This window comes from Nicotiana tabacum, chromosome 24, assembly GCF_000715075.1.
Source record: "Nicotiana tabacum cultivar K326 chromosome 24, ASM71507v2, whole genome shotgun sequence".
NCBI classification, from domain to species: Eukaryota; Viridiplantae; Streptophyta; class Magnoliopsida; order Solanales; family Solanaceae; genus Nicotiana; species Nicotiana tabacum.
This window is the reverse complement of record NC_134103.1, coordinates 40,661,304-40,680,827: the sequence shown is the minus strand read 5'-3', so window position 1 is coordinate 40,680,827 and position 19,524 is coordinate 40,661,304. Positions and strand designations below refer to the sequence as shown.

Below are 19,524 nucleotides of genomic sequence, written 5' to 3'. Positions count from 1 at the left end.
TAAAAATTTTAAAATATATAGTCCATACACGTACTATAGAAAATAATTGTTTAAATAAAGATATTTTTATAATACACATTATATATTCTTGAAAATTATGCTCAATTATATTATTATTCCGATATTATATATGCTAGAAAATAATTTTTTATCTTTAAATAAAATTTATTTATTTTATAGGTAAATCCATAATGTTGATTTAAAAAGTATTAAAAAAAGATAAAAATTGATAATTTAAAGGGTAAAATAGGTATTTGACAATCAAAAGTTTAAGAAATCAGGTTGAGTGACCTTCTGAATGTTATAGGCATAATGACTTTACAAGATAATTTCTAATAGTTGAATGACTATTTAAGTAATGGCACGACTTATAAATTATAAAACCGTCAATAGAAAACAGGAGAGATGTCACTTTGGACGTCAAGTTCTTATTAGTTACTGGCCGAAATAGTAATTGAAAGACACTAATTCAACGTAAAGTGGAAACGAGGCAGAAATATGGTACGTAGATGAAATTAACATCTTATTTATTTATACATAGAGAACCTTGTATACACGAAATCGTGGAAACCAAACAAGATTAGAAGCTAGCTGGTAAGTACTAATTTGAATAAGAAAGAGAGACTAAACTGAAAACAAAATAATTAGAATAAAATCAGTTTAATCATCTTCTAAGTGAGTGCTTTATTCAAAATTCAACTCTGCGTATAAAAACAGTTTCCAAGTCTAGTGGGGGGTGAAACAACTCCCTAACATGACCATTATAGTTACACCTTGAAGATGTTTTTCTCTTCTTAGGAGCAGGTGGACATGTTAAAGATGATAACCTAGATTCTTCGTACGTTGGAGTAGTCGAAAACTCTTCTTCTTCTTTTTCTTCAACATGTTTGTTCTTATTCTTGGTTGTGAATATGGGCTTCAATGGACTCCTTAATGTAATTCCTGCAATGATCCATCCTTTGGTTTCTGACTCTTTAATATTTCCATCCATTGGATGATGACTAGTTGGCTTTTTGGAAAATCCCATTAATTAACTTGATTTAAGAATCAAAATTTTGGGCTCGTATATATAGAAGATGAAAAGTTAAAAGGAAGAAGATAAAAAGATTTCTTGTGTTCCCTTGTATTGGGAAGAGAATATATTCTCCTCTCTAGTAGGAAAAATCTTGAAGAGAAAGAGAGAAGAAAGGGTTTTAGGGATATGAAAAGGGTCTTTGAGCTTGATTTTTAAGCTATGGAAGCTTTATTTAAAGAAGAAGAGGAAGAAGAAAGAGAATATTAAATGAGGATGTGAGTTGAAGATTAAACAAGTTCTTTTAATGTTCCCTTTGTTTTACTCTAAATTTTGCATTGCCTAAAGAAACAAAAATTATAGTATAGGGGGGGGGAAGAAAAAAGAACTCGGGGAAACCGTGACCTAAACAAAAGCTAGAAAAAAAAAAAAAAAGGTTTAATTAAAGGCATGGAGAGCAAAAGGAGTGAATGTGCCCGTGAGAATTTCCTGACCACGGGCAGTGTCACAGTAGTAAAAGAATAAAGTGTTCTTTTTTTAAATAAAAAAAAAGGTGAGTAGTAGTAAGTAAAGATTTGATAGTCTTGGCTTTATTTAGATTCCTTAGCGCAAGTTTACTTTCTTTCTTTTCAGCCGTCAAATTATGAAACTTTTGTAAACAGAATTATTCAATATTTGTGTAAATAAGATATAATAGGTACTCAATATAATAGTTAAGTTATGCGGCTATGAATTATTCGAACGCCATTGCAATATAAATAAAATAAAATAGAAAGAAGAGTTTTCTACAACGACATATTGTTTCACCATTTGCTTATAATCCCAGTTTAACTTTGGTATTTCCTCTTGAGTGCAAGCTTTGGACCTCTATGATTATGTAGAATGAATTTTACTGTATAGATGAGCTCTCTAGACATAGTTCAGTTACTTTTTTTTTGATATGATATCAATAGAAATAGTAGTTTAGCTCTCTAGACATAAAAAGTACTCAATACCAATTTCTTAATTAAAATTACTTACTTTTTTTATTTGTATTGTAAGTTTAGAGTTTATAGAGCTTTATTCGTCCAAAATAGAAGTGTCTCTTACTAGTAAAATCGTTTGATGTTAAGAAAACACTGTGACATACAAGTATTGGCACTGCTAATCCTACTCGTATTATATATGTGTTATAAAATCTGTATTGATGTAATAAATAATTAAACCATTAAATTTTCTGAAATATATAAACAAAACAGAAAGTTAGTAATACTTGTTTAACGAAATAAATTCTGGAAAAATAATATAGGAATAAACCGAGCCCACTGAATACACAGTGTGTTCTTAAGAAAATTATTTTATTAGATTCTGTATTTTGTTTGTGGAGATTAAAACCTGTGTGGTTTTCTACTCCTTCTGAATTTTACTATTCTGATTTGAAGATATAAAAAACTTCATCAGAGTATTGAAATTCATAAAAACGATTTGAAGAACATAAAAAACTTTATCATTTTCTGTGAAACAGTATGTTAGAATCGGGAACCCGAGTAGTGCGAAATTTAGCCAAACAACGGTGTAATGACAATAACAAAGACAATGGAAGTTGATAACAACGACAATTAAAGTAGATAAAGAAGACACAAATTTAACGTGGTTCGGTCAAAGTGACCTACGTCCACAAGCGGAGAGGAGCAATTTACTATAACAATAAGAGTACAAAAGAGAGTACAAAATTAGAGTAAACACTCTAATTAATCCCAAATACCCTAAGAGAATAACCTCACAAGATCATTCCAAAGAAAGGGTTCACATAAGTGCTTCCCAACACTAACTCTCATACAAAACACCCTTAATAAAGGAAGAAAGGAAGAAACAAGAATTGAAGACAAGTCTTGTTGGTGTGTCTAAAATGAACTAATGACCTTCCCTTTTATAGGCAAAAAAGTCTTGACCTCTTAGGTATAAAAGAAGAGATACAATTTGTGCAAATGATGTCCAACATACAATGCAATATTTTTGGGTCCCAAAGAATATTGCCAACAAAGTCTACACTTTGCAAAGATGCTTATGCTTATGTGAGATGGACTCCATTTGACAAAATAATGGCCATATTATAAATCTCTACCTTGGCCTAATTTTAGATGATATAGTAAATTTGCTCCACCTTCTCCGCAAAAGCCCCAATGGGCATATGTCAAAATTTAATGTCATCAAAATCAGACAAATTGTCTGATACCGAAACTGTAGTAGGGCCTATAACAGTGGATCCCAATAAAGTATACAACGAACCAGATCTGTGTGCTTTCATGATCAAACGAGCACCTTGAAAAAAATTCAGAACTCTACCTTCACCAGTGAATTTGCACCCATGGGATTCTAAAGTGCCTAGAGAGATGAGATTTTTCTTCAACTCAGGAACATATCTAACATCGGTGAGAGTTCTTACCACATCATCATGCATTCTGACCCGAATTGTACCTTTGCCAATAACGTTACAAGTAACATTGTTACCCAATTGGACAACTCCACCTGCAACTGAATCATATGTAGAAAACAAGTCATTGCTAGGACACATATGATATGAACAACCGGAATCTAAAATTAACTCATTGTCTAATCTGAAACTAGTTTCAGTTGCTAAAAATATAGTTCCCTCAATCTCATCAGTTGCTACACTAGCTTCGGCGGTGTCAGTATTTTTGTGCTCATTTTTTCTTTCTTTGTGCTTTTCTTTATTTTTCAGTTTATAGCATTCAGAGATATTGTGACCTTTCTTATGACAATAGCGACACTCTAAATTATTGTATCTGGAATTGGAGTCGGATTTGCCCCTAACAAACAAGCCAACTTCCGCTTGAGTTTCACTAGCTTCCCCAGTAATATCACTATCTATCTGTTCTTTTGATGTTAAGATAGATTTAATATCCTTATAAGAGATATTATCCTTTGCATAAAGCATAGTATCTCTTATATGCTTTAAAGATGGGGGTAGAGAACAAAGCAGTAACACGGCTTGATCCTCATCTTTAATTTCAGCATCTATATTACTCAAATCCATAAGAATGGAATCAAAGGTGTCAAAATGAGAGAGAATAGAGGTACCTTCACCCATACGAATTGTATAAAGTTTCTGCTTCAGGTAAAGTCTATTTTCTACCGTCCTCTTCATATATAAGGTTTTTAATTTTTTCCACATGCCTTTAGCTGTGGTTTCTACAGAAACTTCACGTAAAACCTCATTTGAGAGATTTAAAATGATACCTGCTTTTGCCTTTTTGTCTATGATGGCAAACTCCTCGTCCGTCATTTTATCCGACTTCTTCTCCTTTTCTTGCAACGCCAAGTCCAAGCCATCCTGAATTAGGATAGCTTCCATCTTTAATTGCCACATTCCGAAGTTTGCACTTCGGTCAAATTTCTCAACATAGGTCTTTGTTAGAGTCATTTTGGCTATTGAAACTAACCCGGTTAGATCCGACTCTGATACTAATTTGTTAGGATCGGAAACCCGAGTAGTGCGGAATTTAGCCAAACAACGGTATAATGAAAATAACAAAGACAATGAAAGTTGATAACAACGACAATTAAAGTAGATAAAGAAGACACAAATTTAACGTGGTTCGGTCAAAGTGACCTACGTCCACAAGCGGAGAGGAGCAATTTACTATAACAATAAGAGTACAAAAGAGAGTACAAAATTAGAGTAAACACTCTAATTAATCCCAAATACCCTAAGAGAATAACCTCACAAGATCACTCCAAAGAAAGGGTTCACACAAGTGCTTCCCAACACTAAATCTCATACAAAACACCCTTAATAAAGAAAGAAAGAAAAAAACAAGAATTGAAGACAAGTCTTGTTGGTGTGTCTAAAATGAACTAATGACCTTCCCTTTTATAGGCAAAAAAGTCTTGACCTCTTAGGTGTAAAAGAAGAGATACAACTTGTGCAAATGATGTCCAACACACAATGCAATATTTTTGGGTCCCAAAGAATATTGCCAACAAAGTCTACACTTTGCAAAGATGCTTATGCTTATGTGAGATGGACTCCATTTGACAAAATAATGGCCATATTACAAATCTCCACCTTGGCCTAATTTTGGATGATATAGTAAATTTGCTCCACCTTCTCCGCAAAAGCTCCAATGGGCATATGTCAAAATTTAATGTTTACAGTGAGAAATGGCAATTGATAACGGAAATTCTTCTGCGACTGTTGCGGCAACGACGATAGCCTCGTCAAGCCGGACTGCTGTTCCACCGGCAGAGAAACCGGGGAAATTTTTCGGAGCCAACTTCAAAGGATGACAGCAAAGGGTGTTCTTCTGGCTTACCACACTTGGTATGCATAAATTCACTAGTGAAGAACCTCCAGTGCCTGCTGCGGATATGCCGGACAACGAGAAATTCATGATTGTTGAGGCGTAGAAGCAGGCAGATTTTCTTTGCAAAGGCTATATCTTAAGCGCTTTAGAGGATGACTTGTACAATGTGTACAGTGCGATGAATACTTTGAAAGAATTATGGGACGCACTTGAGAAGAAGTACAAGACTGAAGATGCATGCTTGAAGAAGTTCGTGGTTGCCAAGTTTCTAGACTATAAAATAATAGACAGCAAAACTGTTGGAACCCAAGTTCAGGAGCTTCAACTTATTTTTCATGACCTTATTGCTGAAGGTATGGTCGTAAATGAAGCATTTCAAGTGGCTGCAATGATTGAAAAATTGCCTCCTTCGTGGAGAGATTTCAAGAACTATCTTAAGCACAAGCGCAAAGAAATGAAGTTGGAAGATCTTGTGATTCGTCTCAAGATTGAGGAAGACAAAAAAACAGCCGAGAAGAAGCTTCGTGGAAATTTAACGATCATGGGATCTAATATCGTTGAGGAGACTGCTCCAAAAAGTAAGAAGAGAAAGAGGTCTTCTGGACAGACTAAGGAGTAGAACAAAAAGAAATTCAAGGGCAGCTGCTACAATTATGGAAAAATCGGTCACAAAGCCCCTGATTGTCATCTCCCGAAAAAGTATAAGAAGAAGGGACAGGCCAACATAGTGGAGAAGAATGATGACATTGATGATCTGTGTGCAATGCTTTCGGAATGCAACCTAGTTAGAAATCCGAATGAGTGGTGGATTGACTCTAGAGCCACTCGACATGTTTGTGCTGTCAAGGAAGCATTTGCGACTTACTCTACTGCTGGTCCCGAAGAAGAGATTTCCATGGGAAATACTGCAACAGCCAAGAATGAAGGTTATGGGAAGATATTCCTGAAGATGACTTCCAGCAAGGTGTTAACGCTCAACAACGTTCTTCATGTTCCTACTATTAGGAAGAATTTAGTTTCTATTTCTTTGCTTGTTAAGATTTGATTCAAATGTGTATTTGTTTCTGATAAAGTTGTTGTAAGCAAGAATGAAATGTATGTTGGAAAGGACTACCTCACAGAGGGCCTCTTCAAACTAAATGTAATGGTTGTTGATAGTATGAATAAAATTTTAACTTCTTCTTATTTATTGGAGTCAAATGATTTATGGCATATTCGTTTAGGACATGTCAATTACAAAACCTTGCGGAAGTTAATTAATTTAGAAGTATTGCCTAAATTAGAGTGTAATAAATCAAAATGTCAAATATGTGTTGAGTCTAAGTTTGTAAAACATCCTTATAAGTCTATTGAAAGGAATTCAAATCCTTTAGACTTAATTCATACTGACATTTATGATATGAAGTCGACACCATCTCAAAGTGGGAAAAAGTATTTTATTACTTTTATTGACGATTGCACTCGATATTGTTATGTTTATTTGCTTAATAGAAAGGATGAAGCAATTGAAGCATTTAAGCAATACAAGAATGAAGTGGAGAATCAATTGAATAAAAAGATCAAAATGATTAGAAGTGATAGGGGTGGAGAATATGAATTTCTGTTTGCAGAAATATGTTCGAAATATGGAATTATCCATCAAACTACTGCACCTTACACACCTCAATCCAATGGAATTGTGAAAAGGAAAAATCGGACATTAAAGGAAATGATGAGTTCTTTATTAATAAGTTCCGGATTACCGCAAAGTTTGTGGGGCGAAGCTATCCTTACAGCTAACCGAATACTCAACAGAGTACCCCACAGCAAAACACAATCTATTCCATATGAAAAATGGAAAGGAAGAAAACCCAACTTGAAATATTTCAAAGTGTGGGGGTGTCTAGCAAAGGTACAAGTTCCTTTACCTAAAAGGGTTAAAATTGGACCAAAAACTGTTGATTGCATTTTCATTGAATATGCTACAAACAGTAAAGCATGTCGGTTTTTGGTTCATAAATCCGATAATCCCGAAATTCACGTTAATACGGTAATGGAATCAGATAATGCTGAATTCTTTGAAAGCATCTATCCATATAAAATTGAATGTGAGTCGTTAAGTGAAAGACCTAAATGACCGTGGGAAGAACCAAAGGAAAATACTACAAGTATAGAAGATCCAAGGCGTAGCAAACGTCAAAGAACATCTACTTCCTTTAGACCAGATTTTGTGACATTCTTGCTTGAAAATGAGCCTCAAACTTTTAAAGCAGCTATGTCATCTTCTGATTCAGCGTTTGGGAAAGAGGCAGTCAATAATGAGATTCAATCAATTTTGGATAACCATACATGGGAATTGATAGATCTTCTTCCGCGAAATAAGCCTTTAGGTTCGAAATGGATCTTTAAACGGAAAGTGAAAGCTGATGGCACTATTGACAAATATAAGGCAAGACTTCTTGTCAAAGGTTATAGACAAAAGGAAGGCCTTGATTACTTTGACACTTACTCGCCAGTAACGAGGATAACATCTATTAGGGTGTTAGTGGCACTAGCGGTCGTGTATGGTCTTGAAATCCATCAAATGGATGTTAAAACAGCTTTCTTAAATGGAGAATTAGAGGAAGAGATTTACATTGAACAACCTGAGGGTTTTGTGGTTCCTGGTAAAGAAAAGAAAGTGTGCAAACTTGTTAAGTCGCTTTATGGACTTAAAACCAAAACAATGGCATGCCAAATTTGACCAAACAATATTGGCAAGTGAGTTTAAAATCAACGAGTGCGACAAATGTGTTTACATTAAAAATACTCCAGGTCATGAAGTCATTATTTGTTTATATGTTGATGACATGTTGATAATGAGCAAAACATGGCAGATATAAATGCGACTAAGCGCATGTTGGCTAGCAAATTCGATATAAAAGACTTAGGAGTTGCTGATGTGATCTTAGGAATCAGAATTCACAAGACTCCACAAGGTCTAGCATTATCACAGTCTCACTACATTGAAAAGGTACTTGACAAGTTTAAGTATTTGGATTTCAAAATTGCCAAGACTCCAATTGACGTGAGTTATGCACTTCAAAATAATGAAGGTGAAAGTGACTCACAACTGGACTATGCAAGAGTATTGGGAAGTTTGATGTATATCATGAATTGTACGCGATCAGATATAGCATGTGCTATTAGTAAGCTGAGTCGGTTTATAAGTAATCCCAATCACATACATTGGATGACGATGAAACGAGTTTTGGGGTATCTCAAACATACCCAAAATTACGCTTTGCATTCTAACAAATATCCCTCTGTGATCGAGGGATATAGTGATGCAAATTGGATCACTAGATCATCTGAAGTTAAATCCACGAGTGGATATGTTTTCACAATTGGGGGTGGAGCAGTGTCTTGGAAATCATCCAAACAAATATGTATCGCCCGCTCTACAATGGAATCTGAATTTATAGCTTTAGATAAGGCCGGTAAAGAAGCTGAATGGCTCCGGAATTTCTTGAAAGATATTCCATTTTGGCCCAAACCTATGGCACCTATTTGTATACATTGTGATAGTCAAGCGGCAATAGGTAGGGCAGGGAGCGTTATGTATAACGGAAAATCTCGTCATATACGACGGAGACACAATACCGTTAGACAACTACTCTCTAGTGGTGTTATCACAATTGACTACGTAAAGTCAAGAGATAACGTGTCAGATCCACTTACAAAAGGCCCATCTAGAGAGGCAGTTGAAAGATCATCAAAGGGAATGGGGTTAAGGTCTAGGATAAGTCATCATGGCGGTAACTCTACCTAGCAGACTGGAGATCCTACGAGCTAGGTTCAAAGAGATCAAACAAAGTTATGAATGAATCGAGGTAAAGCATTAAGGCTTTTTGATGAGTGAACAAAGCTTAAAGGTTTTTAATGATTTGCTAAGTCTGGCAGGATATGACCAAATAGTGTGTCTATAGGATTACACGTTTAGAAATCACCTATGTGAGTGTGAAGTGTAAGCCGCTTCAAGGGGAATGAAAGTAAAGGCTCATTCTCTAAGCACTCATGAAACCAGGCGGTGTTCATGGCTGAAACGAACACAACCGTGAGAACCATAGATGGTTAAGGATTGATTGTGTGACTTATGTTGTCTAGGTATACAACAAAGCTCGACGGTTCAAAGATATCAAATCTATCGATTGACCGAGTATATCCGATATAAGTTCACTACGGAAAGTTCAAAGGGAAACTTACTTATCCAGATGCAAGCGAGCGACGACGACGACGGCGGCGTGAGGCTTGCCTTCTTCTTAACTCTTTAAGAGCTAGAAGAAGAGCAATTATATATATACTCATCAAAAGCCTTTTCTTCCTCCAATATGGGACAATGTCCCTTTGCCAAGGAGGGCAAACTCAAATATTTCATTTTTCCTCCATTTCCCATTCACCCTCTTTAAGCTACACAAGCTTAAAATCCCAATAATATGTACCTAGCTAAAAAGAAACCATGAAGGTTATTTCTAAAAAACATAACTTCCAAAAGTATCAAGAAAGTCTCTTTTATTGTTTATTTACAAAATAAAAATCACTAAATCATATATATAACATAGTCTAACCTTAGCTTGTTTGGCCAAGCTTCTAAAATAAGTTTATTTTGAGAAATATTTTTTCTTAAAAGTGTTTTTCTCAAAAGTACTTTCAATGAAAAGCAGTTTGTTTTTGGCTAATTAATTTGAAAGGCACTTCTGAGTAGCAATTAGTGTTTGGCCAAGGTTTTAAAAAGTGTTTCTAAGTGTATTTTTCTCAAAAGTGTTTTTCAAAAAAGTACTTACGGGGAGAAGCTATTTTTTTCTGTTTCTCTTCAAAAACACTTTTTTTCTTCCAAAAGCTTGGCCAAACACTTCAACTTTTAAAAAAAAAAAAAATTTTGTTGAAAAAAAAGTGCTTTTATGATTGGAAAAGGTTGTCCAAAGAGGCTCATACATGAACTTTTGACTGCAGATACAAAAATTTCACCTAAATTTAGATTTATTTCAGTTTCCTTACATATATAGAAGGGGCAGGATTTGGACTGCTTAGTTTTGGGTCCTACACACGAATGTATATTAGTATCCATGTTAAATTCAGAATTTTCCGGACTTCGACAAATTAATACTGTATTCAATTTAGATGAATTTCCCAAAAAACCTTTTGGATTTAAGAAGAAAATTTATTTTATGGTCTATTAATTTGAATCCATCTCACTTCCATGATGCTGAAAAATAGAGTTAACGAAAGGAGACGGTCTACAAAAGTATACGTAGTACTACCATCAATATTTAAAGTCAACGAGGTTTTAATATGGTCTTAATTACTATCTTAATTCAATTAAATGCAGAATGGACATGGAAAATTTATGAAGCAAATCTATACACCACAAAGTATATCTAATAAGTCTTATATAACATAAATGAAGGCTAAATAGAGGGGGGAAAGGAAAATGTTACGGTCAAGTAGTGTACAATAATTTTTTTGTTTATGAGAATTGAAGTAATTGTAAAACAATATACAATAAATACTCCTTTTACATCCTGGAATAGCCTCTGTGGTCTTCATATTGCTCCATGAACTCATCGTTGAACTTTTTGAAACTTGACATTATTGCAGGCATGTCTTCTTCAGCTGGCAATATGGTTGTCCTTAGGTGGAACACCCTACACACACACGCTTATCTTTGAGCCCAAAACTTACAATATCCCACATAAGAAGCTATAAGTGGTTTACGATAGAGTTTAACTTCTGCACACTGACAGTGTGAAAGAATTTTAACACTATCAGTTCATCTATAAAACAACTATATGTAACCGTCCATAATAAGTGGGGTCAGTAACTTGAAAAATAATGTAGGTTACCTGCTGCAACGGCTTAAAACATACTGAGGGGCAATTGAGGTTTAACAGCTAATTAAGTGAAGGAAACCCGAGAGAAGGGAGTTTCTGAGATAGCTGAGGTATGTAATGAATATAAGGGCATTTTGGTTCTGAAAAGGTTTGCGAATGGATAGGATAATAAACTCACCCTTCCTTTTGACCAAATCCTGAACCAGGGACAGTGGAGATGCCAGTCGCTTCCAACAGCCTGAGACAATAGAACACGTCGGGAACTTTCCCAAGCTTCTTTGCAGCCTCAATTGCTCTTGGAGGCAGTCGTATTTGTGGGAAAGAATACATTGCACCTGAAAAGATTTCCTCAGAAAGTTAGTGGGAGCTCATTTGGCATTGATAGAACACAAGAACTAGATCCAGTGAGCTGTTGACTTGCCTTCAGTGAAATTACAAACAACATTTCTGCAGCTGTTGAAACCATCAGTCATCATGTGTGCCCTCTTCCTTAATGACTCGAGGATACCCTTACTGCAATCAGAATAAACTAGTATTCATCGCCAAAAGCGAGAAAGTGTTTCTGTATGTGCGGAAAGATGATACAGATTACCAAAAGAGAGAAAAAGAAAAAATTAAATTAAGCAGTAGATTTACAAGTGTTTCAAATCCTCGATAACAGTAGAAAGATAATGATATAAATCCATTTTTTCCAAAAGACAAGAAGAAAAAGCGGTGAATTGTGCTGCTTGTGACTTTAATCCCCAGCTACTTTAATTCAGTGTACGTGACTCCAGACGATTAGGAGTAAACATGAAGTTGCAATGTGATCAATGACCCCCAGGTAATTGTAATGCTGGGAGTTATGTTGGGGAGAAGTGCATTCTTTTGACAAAGTTCGAATGACCATAGAAATTCTAATGGTTCTGCTTATATGAATGTTCTCATACTAATGCATTATTAAAGTCACAGATGTATTTATAACTTTAAACTTCTTTAGAACTCACTAGTTCAAAGATAAGAGCAACTCAGGGACCAATTAGTTTAAAAGTCCATATCCAAAATCCATCGAAAAGGATGAAGTTTTTTTTTTTTTTGGGTCAATATCTAAATTCCTTAAAAGAAGTTCAAGAATTTCATCAAGGACTGATGTCAGAAGTCATACCTCTCTCTGACATATTGGTCATATGAGATATCTCCAGGTTTAGGGGGGTTTACCATTAGTCCCATCTGTAAGATACAAAGGAACGGGACATTTCTTGTCAGATGTGAATTGAACAGGGCAAACTGGAGCTAACATATTGGATTGGTATTGGAAATAAGATGTTGCTCAGTTTAAAGCAAATTAAGATTATCCAGAGGAGACAAGTGAAAATTGACTTACAAATATCTGTCCAGGTACATTGGGACTGAGCGATATTGAAGCAACCTTGTATATTTCTTCGACAGACTGCAAACATCAAATGCGAAAAAAGGAAAGGCTCTGTCTTAGGTACATAGACTCCAATACCAAAAAAGCTGTGTTAGGTACATAAAGTCCAAATCCAAGAAAAACTTACATTGTCAGACTATAATATGACCATGAAGTTTCATAACGTATACCCTTGTGAATAGCTTTTTTTTTAAAAAGATAACAATGAACTACACCATTGTGAATAGTACGAAATGGTGTCCACTTAAATGATCCAATCTAATCTCTTTCAAATTATTCTAATCAATTGACGAACCATGTCTCAATCCTAAACTAGTTATGGGGATACAAATCATCTCTATCCACCCTGCCCTATTCGGGGCCTTTTTGGTTCCAATATAACAATTTCTGTTTCAAGGCATCAGGGTTATCTAGAGCTAGTAATATTGTAAATCTCACCCCTTTTACACTGGCATACAAGTCTTTAACTAGACTTATAAAGCTCCTGCCAAACGCTGAACCTAAATTGAGTGTGCTAACAACAACTAAGTCTTAATCCAACTAGTTGGTATCTCATAAATGGATCATCCATTTTCTTTCTATTCTTTTTTTAGCTAATCCACATTGATTTTGAGAATGTAAGCCTTTTAAGACTTTCCCAAAATGTGAAAATGAGTCATCTATGCACACTACAAAGAAAAGCCTACTACGGCACCCCCCAGTAAAACTTGTCTTCAGATCACGACATTTTTCACTATCACTACAAGAGTTTTGCTTATGTAAACCACGACACACAACTTGGCACCGAGGGATAAGCACTTTACTAAAAGCAAGAATTATCTATTATATTCCTATCCCTACAGTTTGAATTGGAAGCAAAAGACAAACCTTTGGAGGAATGTTGGTCATCTCAAAGTATCCTCCACGCTGTCCACATTCACCCCAATATCCTTTGGAGACAGTGTGAAATGAAACAAGCTGAAGCTCCTTGCTTATAGGTGGGCCCATATCCAACAAAACCTTCATATTTGGTGAATAACATTTGAAATGAGTATTGTAGGATCTGAAGATACTGGTAGGTTACTAAATTCGTTAAGCAGAAATTTAGCACATGTACCTTTCTTGCACTTATGAAGGGGCGCTCATCTTGGTAAATGTTTTGCTGATAAACTTCATCTCCAAGTAATACTAAACTCTCTTGGTGACAGAATTGAATTATTTGCTTAAGATTTGCCACACTAAGACATTGTCCAGTGGGATTTCCAGGGTTTATAATCACCATAGCCCGTACCTAGGCAGAAACAAAAAAAAAATGTATGGCTAATTAAAAATACAAACACAAGATGCTTTAAGATATCAAAAGCGAAAAGTAGTTCAGCCTTTATTTGCAGCATTATCCAAATGTTTGTGTGGGTAAAAGGAATCAGTCCCCATAGAATAGGTTTTAAGTTTTGCCTGTTTCTGAAAATATTTCTAGTATTCAGTCTTACGTAACGTCCACCAAGCCTAAAAGTTGCTAATAAAACTGAATTTCAGTGAACCTTACGTGTGCTTAATGTCCACCAAGCCTAAAAGCTGCTAATAAAAGTGAATTTCAGTGAACCATACTCAGAATTCACACACACATCATGTTTGTCTGCATATATATGAAAGCAGAAGCACAGCAAACTCACAGTTATTCCCTTGTATCGTGCCTGTGCAACTGATTGGCGAAGGTCATTAACATCAAGACCCCAGTTTGCAGTCTCTTCAAGGTAGTATGGCACAAGAGAACCCCCTAATAATTGTATTGAAGCAGAGTATAGCGGATACTGGGGAACAGGGACCAATATCTAGCAACAAATACGCACTCATTAAAAAATATGATAATGCATGTAAAACATAGGACCAGGAGGTGCTAAAAGAAGGAACTATTTAAGTTAAAACCAGATATATGAAGGGAGACAGAAAGAGAATATGAAGAGGAAATCCGTGCTATTCATATCAAATTATCAATTACCCCATCACTTGGGCCGCGAATGACAGTATTCAAGATCTGCATCACACCTTTGCTAGCACCATCTGTGAGAAATATGAGTTCTGGATCACTGTCAAACAAAATAACTACTACTGTCAGTTCAAGAATCAAATTGAAGAAATCAAACCAGACAGTAAAATGGATAGAGCAATTTATAACCTTGGATATCCATCACGTTTCTCAATGAATTCTGCAACTTCTTTCCTTACACCAGGAGTGCCACGGGAGTCACTGTAAGCACCTAATTGACCAGCAATATAGAATACATCATTCCGTAGCTAAAAAGTTACTGTCACAAAACTGTGCCAAAATCATTTATATTGCTTGGAATTGAGTGCAATAACAAGAGCACAGATCAATAGTGAGACAGGGATTTCAGCTACAAAGTCAAGTGGCTGTAGTCTAATTTAGCTTTTGTGCATCGAGGAAGGGATAATTTCATAACCCCTAATATCAACAGTTCCGAAGTTACACTCCAACTATCACCTCCCAAGGGATAAAAAGTTGGTAGTCCTTTAGCATATAAGAAATTACAGAGACTAAAGCAGTTACACGTGAAATAACACCAATGCTTCTCATCAGGAAGATTGTAGATTTCACAAACACAATGGACAAACTATAAGCAGGACCAAAGAGTAAAAGGTAAAACAAAAATATGAAAATCATTAAAATACAAAAAGAAAATAAAGAAATGAATAACTTCTGACATGAAAGGAAGAGAGGAGAAAGAGAGTGATAGCACAAGAAGGTGCAATCCAACAATTAAAGGTTATCTGAGAAGGATACCTAGACCTCCAGAAGTCATTGCAAGATAATGTTTAGCCCTTGCAATTGCATCAGCAGGGAATAAGAATCCCACGTTAGGATCATCCAGTAGAAATGGAGCTTGACACAGAGCAATGACCTGAAATATAGAGTCCAAAGTTTATACATGTACCAAAACCTCAAGCATCTTATAGAACAGGCATTCAGCAAATGCGACAAACCTGGCGAGGAAATGTCAGTGGCTTCTGTCCAAGAGCATGGGGATTACCAACATTGGTAAAGATGATCTGCAGAATAAGAGGAATAATGAAATAGTATACACGTGCTTCGGATGAATTAAATAAGAGATACGTGATGCTTTGACGTGTTTTCCCAGTTATATGCCACTAAATGGTCTTCATTCAAACGATTCCCAAAAAATATTAGGACTTAGATAATTCTTCCTGGTACAGAGGACTCTGGAATAGATTAATCAGTATTAATGTATAAATCGTTCAATGGTGACATCATGTCAGAAGAGCATGTACTGTCTCAACATACTAGATCAGGATTGTTTAGATGATGAATTTCAAGTTCATGAATTTCCGTGGGATTCAAATAGGTTTTGGCAACAATTCATGCTCTATACAGATGACTTAATCAATGTTTAGAATCTTTCCAATTGCCTAAAGTTTGCTTATAGTTCCCTGATTATAATGGTCTAATAGATAATAATCCTAGTGCATGCTGGAACGTTGAACTATGAGTGACTGAAAGAGGGTAAATAGACAATAATACCTATTTTAAAATGTCACCATGTAGAATCTCTTATAGGAAAAAGATATGAATAAGTTGACTACTTATACCTTTTTGCCTTCCTTCTGAAGCTCAGAAGCTCGAAGGTAAAGCTCACCCCTGACAGCATATTGGCACTTCTTCACATTTTCATTCAGATTGTCATAGTCTAATGGCTTAGAAGACATTATAAGGAATTAGAGTTTTCTCTTTGTTCAAATTCCAAAGAAAGTGTTGCCCGTACCGGCAGTCTAGCAGCTTAGCTCAAAACCTACAATTATAGGAAGAAACTATAAGCAGTAAAAAGGAACAATGACTGCAAAGCAACACGAAATCAAAAACCAAAAAGATTAAACATATCACTTGATACTCCGTTGACCATAATGCTCAGCCCATTGATTATAATACCACAACTTCCCGATATAAAAACCCCAAATGCGATCAAAAATTATTATGCGCAAGAAAAGTGGCAATAGAGTTACATATAATGTATGGACAATCTATCAGTAGGTCCATGCTTTCAATTTTAGAAACAATAGAAATTGAAAAGGAAACTGTAATAGTATGAGCTGGGAACTGGCAAAACAACAATGCACGTGACCACACACGCCTAAATCAAAATCTGCATTCACTGAGTATCATAACAGAGACCTTTTACAAAATTTAACAAACGCGCACTCAAGGCTGGACCTAATGGTTAATAAAGTGGGTGCAGACCTTAAGGCCAGGGTTGAAAAACAGTAGCACAACCAGATTTTTCACTAAGGTAATTCAAATTATAAAGAAGTAAACACGTGAAGTATGCGAAGGGATTCAACATATAGTATATATAGATTTTTATAAAATTGACCTATCTACACAGTATTTTTTTGGCAAAGAGGTGTCAATTGACTCTCGTTGTACAAGGGCAGCTTTGCCCCGGTTTACAACAAAAGACGCGAGGCGATTTATTTGCATCTGCCTAAACCTTAGTGGGCAGAGTTACCCAACACATATGCTGGTCGGAGGCAGCAATGTGGAATAGTAAAGTGCGCCCAAGCTGGCCAACACCACCGTTATAAAAAACAGAATTTAACAAACTCTTTGAAGAAACAAATAGTAGCCAATAAAACTCCTAAAAAAAAGCTGTTTTATGCAGAAGTATTAGATATGAACGCATGAGAAATCAATCACACATTCACAACACGACGAAATCAAGAAAGATGACACTAAAACCTCCAGTATACATAGAAGAAAGACAAAAATCTTTGTACGTAAGCATTCTTTTTCAAGCCAATTAAACATCAACAGAACACACAAAGAATAGGCAGAATCACAAAAATAAACAAAATCTTTAAATACCCATCTTTATAAAAAACATAAAATTTTGTTACGAAGCTTAAAAGTATTGGACTCTCACATATAGAACCCCCAAGTTTTCACGAAATGGGTTTATTTTAAATAATAAAAAAACAACTTCAAGAGGAACTTAAAAAGGGGGATCGCTTACAGTTAGAGCCAAGTGTTGTCTGAGCCCTGGTGCAGAACTCAGAAGTCAGTCAATTCTGTTTGAAGTGAAAATGAGAAGTGCAATTGTTTTGGGTGTGAGCCAAATAGGATAATTTTATAATATGTGTATATGTGGCCAAGTGTCAAGACATAAATTCCAAGGCGAAACCACAACCACTGAACAATTGGTAGAATGGATTATTCTGTACATTAGATTTTTGAACTTTATTATTCAATCACAAGTTTGGAGATAAAGCAAATCGTGGTGCTGCTTCAAACTATAGAGTTGTGGTTTTGGTTCTTGATATTGATGTCGCCCTCATTTTGCCAACGACAATTTTACTTTTTCTATTACTAATTACTAAACTAGGGTCGTTTTGTTCGGAACAAAGATAAATAACATATCAAAATTTTAATATAAAATAGTATATACTGATTTTAATTAGTACCAACAGCCAAATACGAAATAAATATAATTTTAAATTTTATATCGGAATTAATATCCTAATTCTAATAACCAATTGACCCCAAGAAAAAGGGCCAAATTATCAATTGTAACCAAACGACCCCAAGAGAAACGGCCAAAAGCTGCATAATCACGATAACAAAATTATATTGGGAAAAAAATGAAGACAAAATTGTTGAATTGAAATTGAGATTACGTGTATTTAAGACAAAAGGAAAAAGGTAAGTCTTGTGGACTGCAGATGGCTAACCACTACGGTGACTTGTAATGATACAAGTGCTTGAATTTGGTTGAGCCTCAGTTTTGGTGGGCTATATTAGGCCCAATATGCAACAGCTTCCTTCTTTTGAGCTAAACCCAACGTGTAATTTTGGTTTGTAAGAGGTTAAGAAAGTTAAGGACTTTCAAATGCAGTTATTTTATAAGCCCATCAATAATGAAAAATAGCTACAGTTTAAAAAATAATTAAAATTTAGCCACATTTTCATATAAAGATAAAATTTAAATAAAAATATCCTTAAAAATTGGGAAAAATTTCAGCATAATATGCTGGGGTTCGAATTTTTTACATATGAGATTCCAGCATAATATGCTGGAGTTCTAACATAATATGCTGGAAGTTTATACGCAAGAGCTCCATAATCCAGCATATTATGCTGGAACTTTCTGTGTATCAGCAAAAAAGTGGCTATTTTTTAATAATTTTACAAACGCTGATTATTTTTCAATTATCAGTCCGAAAACTGACTAGCATGTGTCATTTTATGACGTAACTATCAATGAACTTGGTGAAAATTATGAAAAAACGAGACAAAAAAATGTTAGATAATTTTCTTATATTTGCTTAAGCTTAATAGGTAAAGTTATCCGGTATTTATATTGATAAAAGATAGAAATACTTTATTATATGATTTACACAAGTTCATTAAGAAAAATACTGACGGTCATATCCATTGTTAAAGTACTTTATCTTTCTTTTCCTTGTTCTTTGTAATTGTGCTGTAGTTGGGCAAGCTAAGTGACCTGGCTCCATGCATAACAGCTCGCTGGACGCTGGTTATGTCATATGTGCCGTGTTGTTCTATGTGGCACGGTAGTCACGTGAATAAAAGTATTCAACCTTTGAGAGGATGAAATTAACTTGTCCGTTGTAAAGTTGGATAGTCCTAGCAAAATAGCAAATATTATCCACCAACCTCTGCTCAAGATGGCGAGTTAATTACAATAATCAGTAATTATACACATTCATTACCTGAAGATAAAAGTGTCCTTAGCTTAGTATGGAACTGATTCTATTAAGTCAAAAATTTAAAAACCCTTCCACTCATTAGTAGGGGGTAAATGTAATCTATCATGATTTCACAATAAGTTATTTGATGCATATTCTAATTTGTATTTCAAACCATCGACGCTTCTTGTTGCAAGTTCACCAAAATAGTCCTTCTAACATAACATT

The 19,524-nt window shown here is 35.2% G+C and overlaps 2 protein-coding genes across 3 annotated transcripts; both read right to left on the bottom strand.

The window, feature by feature from the left end:
- Positions 1-688: 688 nt before the first annotated feature.
- LOC107803056 (cyclin-dependent protein kinase inhibitor SMR6-like) lies at positions 689-1,027 on the bottom strand. Its single transcript, XM_016626653.2, has one exon. The coding sequence runs from the start codon at positions 1,025-1,027 to the stop codon at positions 689-691; it is 339 nt and encodes a 112-aa protein (XP_016482139.1).
- Positions 1,028-10,681: 9,654 nt separating this feature from the next.
- Positions 10,682-17,914, bottom strand: LOC107803058 (glutamate--glyoxylate aminotransferase 2). Of its 2 annotated transcripts, none has more exons than XM_016626654.2 (14): positions 17,604-17,914; positions 16,186-16,385; positions 15,562-15,627; positions 15,362-15,479; positions 14,735-14,816; positions 14,558-14,645; positions 14,232-14,390; positions 13,676-13,849; positions 13,447-13,578; positions 12,532-12,597; positions 12,313-12,377; positions 11,590-11,681; positions 11,347-11,503; positions 10,682-10,982 (listed from the first exon to the last, which is right to left on the bottom strand). In XM_016626654.2, the coding sequence occupies exons 2-14, from the start codon at positions 16,300-16,302 to the stop codon at positions 10,853-10,855; spliced, it is 1,446 nt and encodes a 481-aa protein (XP_016482140.1). In that variant the 5' UTR covers positions 16,303-16,385; positions 17,604-17,914; the 3' UTR covers positions 10,682-10,852. The 2 variants fall into 2 exon arrangements, with proteins under 2 accessions (XP_016482140.1, XP_016482142.1); XM_016626656.2 differs by lacking the exon at positions 17,604-17,914 and adding an exon at positions 17,514-17,574.
- Between the last annotated feature and the right edge of the window lie 1,610 nt (positions 17,915-19,524).

Excerpts from the sequence above, each read along its gene's own strand:
- LOC107803058 (XM_016626654.2), bottom strand. The coding sequence starts at position 16,302 with ATGTCTTCTAAGCCATTAGACTATGACAATCTGAATGAAAATGTGAAG. Across the intron at positions 14,817-15,361 it reads AATGACTTCTGGAGGTCTAG|GTGCTTACAGTGACTCCCGT; the intron begins GTATCCTTCTCA and ends CTGGTCAATTAG. Across the intron at positions 14,391-14,557 it reads TTCGCGGCCCAAGTGATGGG|ATATTGGTCCCTGTTCCCCA; the intron begins GTAATTGATAAT and ends ATTTGTTGCTAG.
- LOC107803056 (XM_016626653.2), bottom strand. The coding sequence starts at position 1,027 with ATGGGATTTTCCAAAAAGCCAACTAGTCATCATCCAATGGATGGAAAT.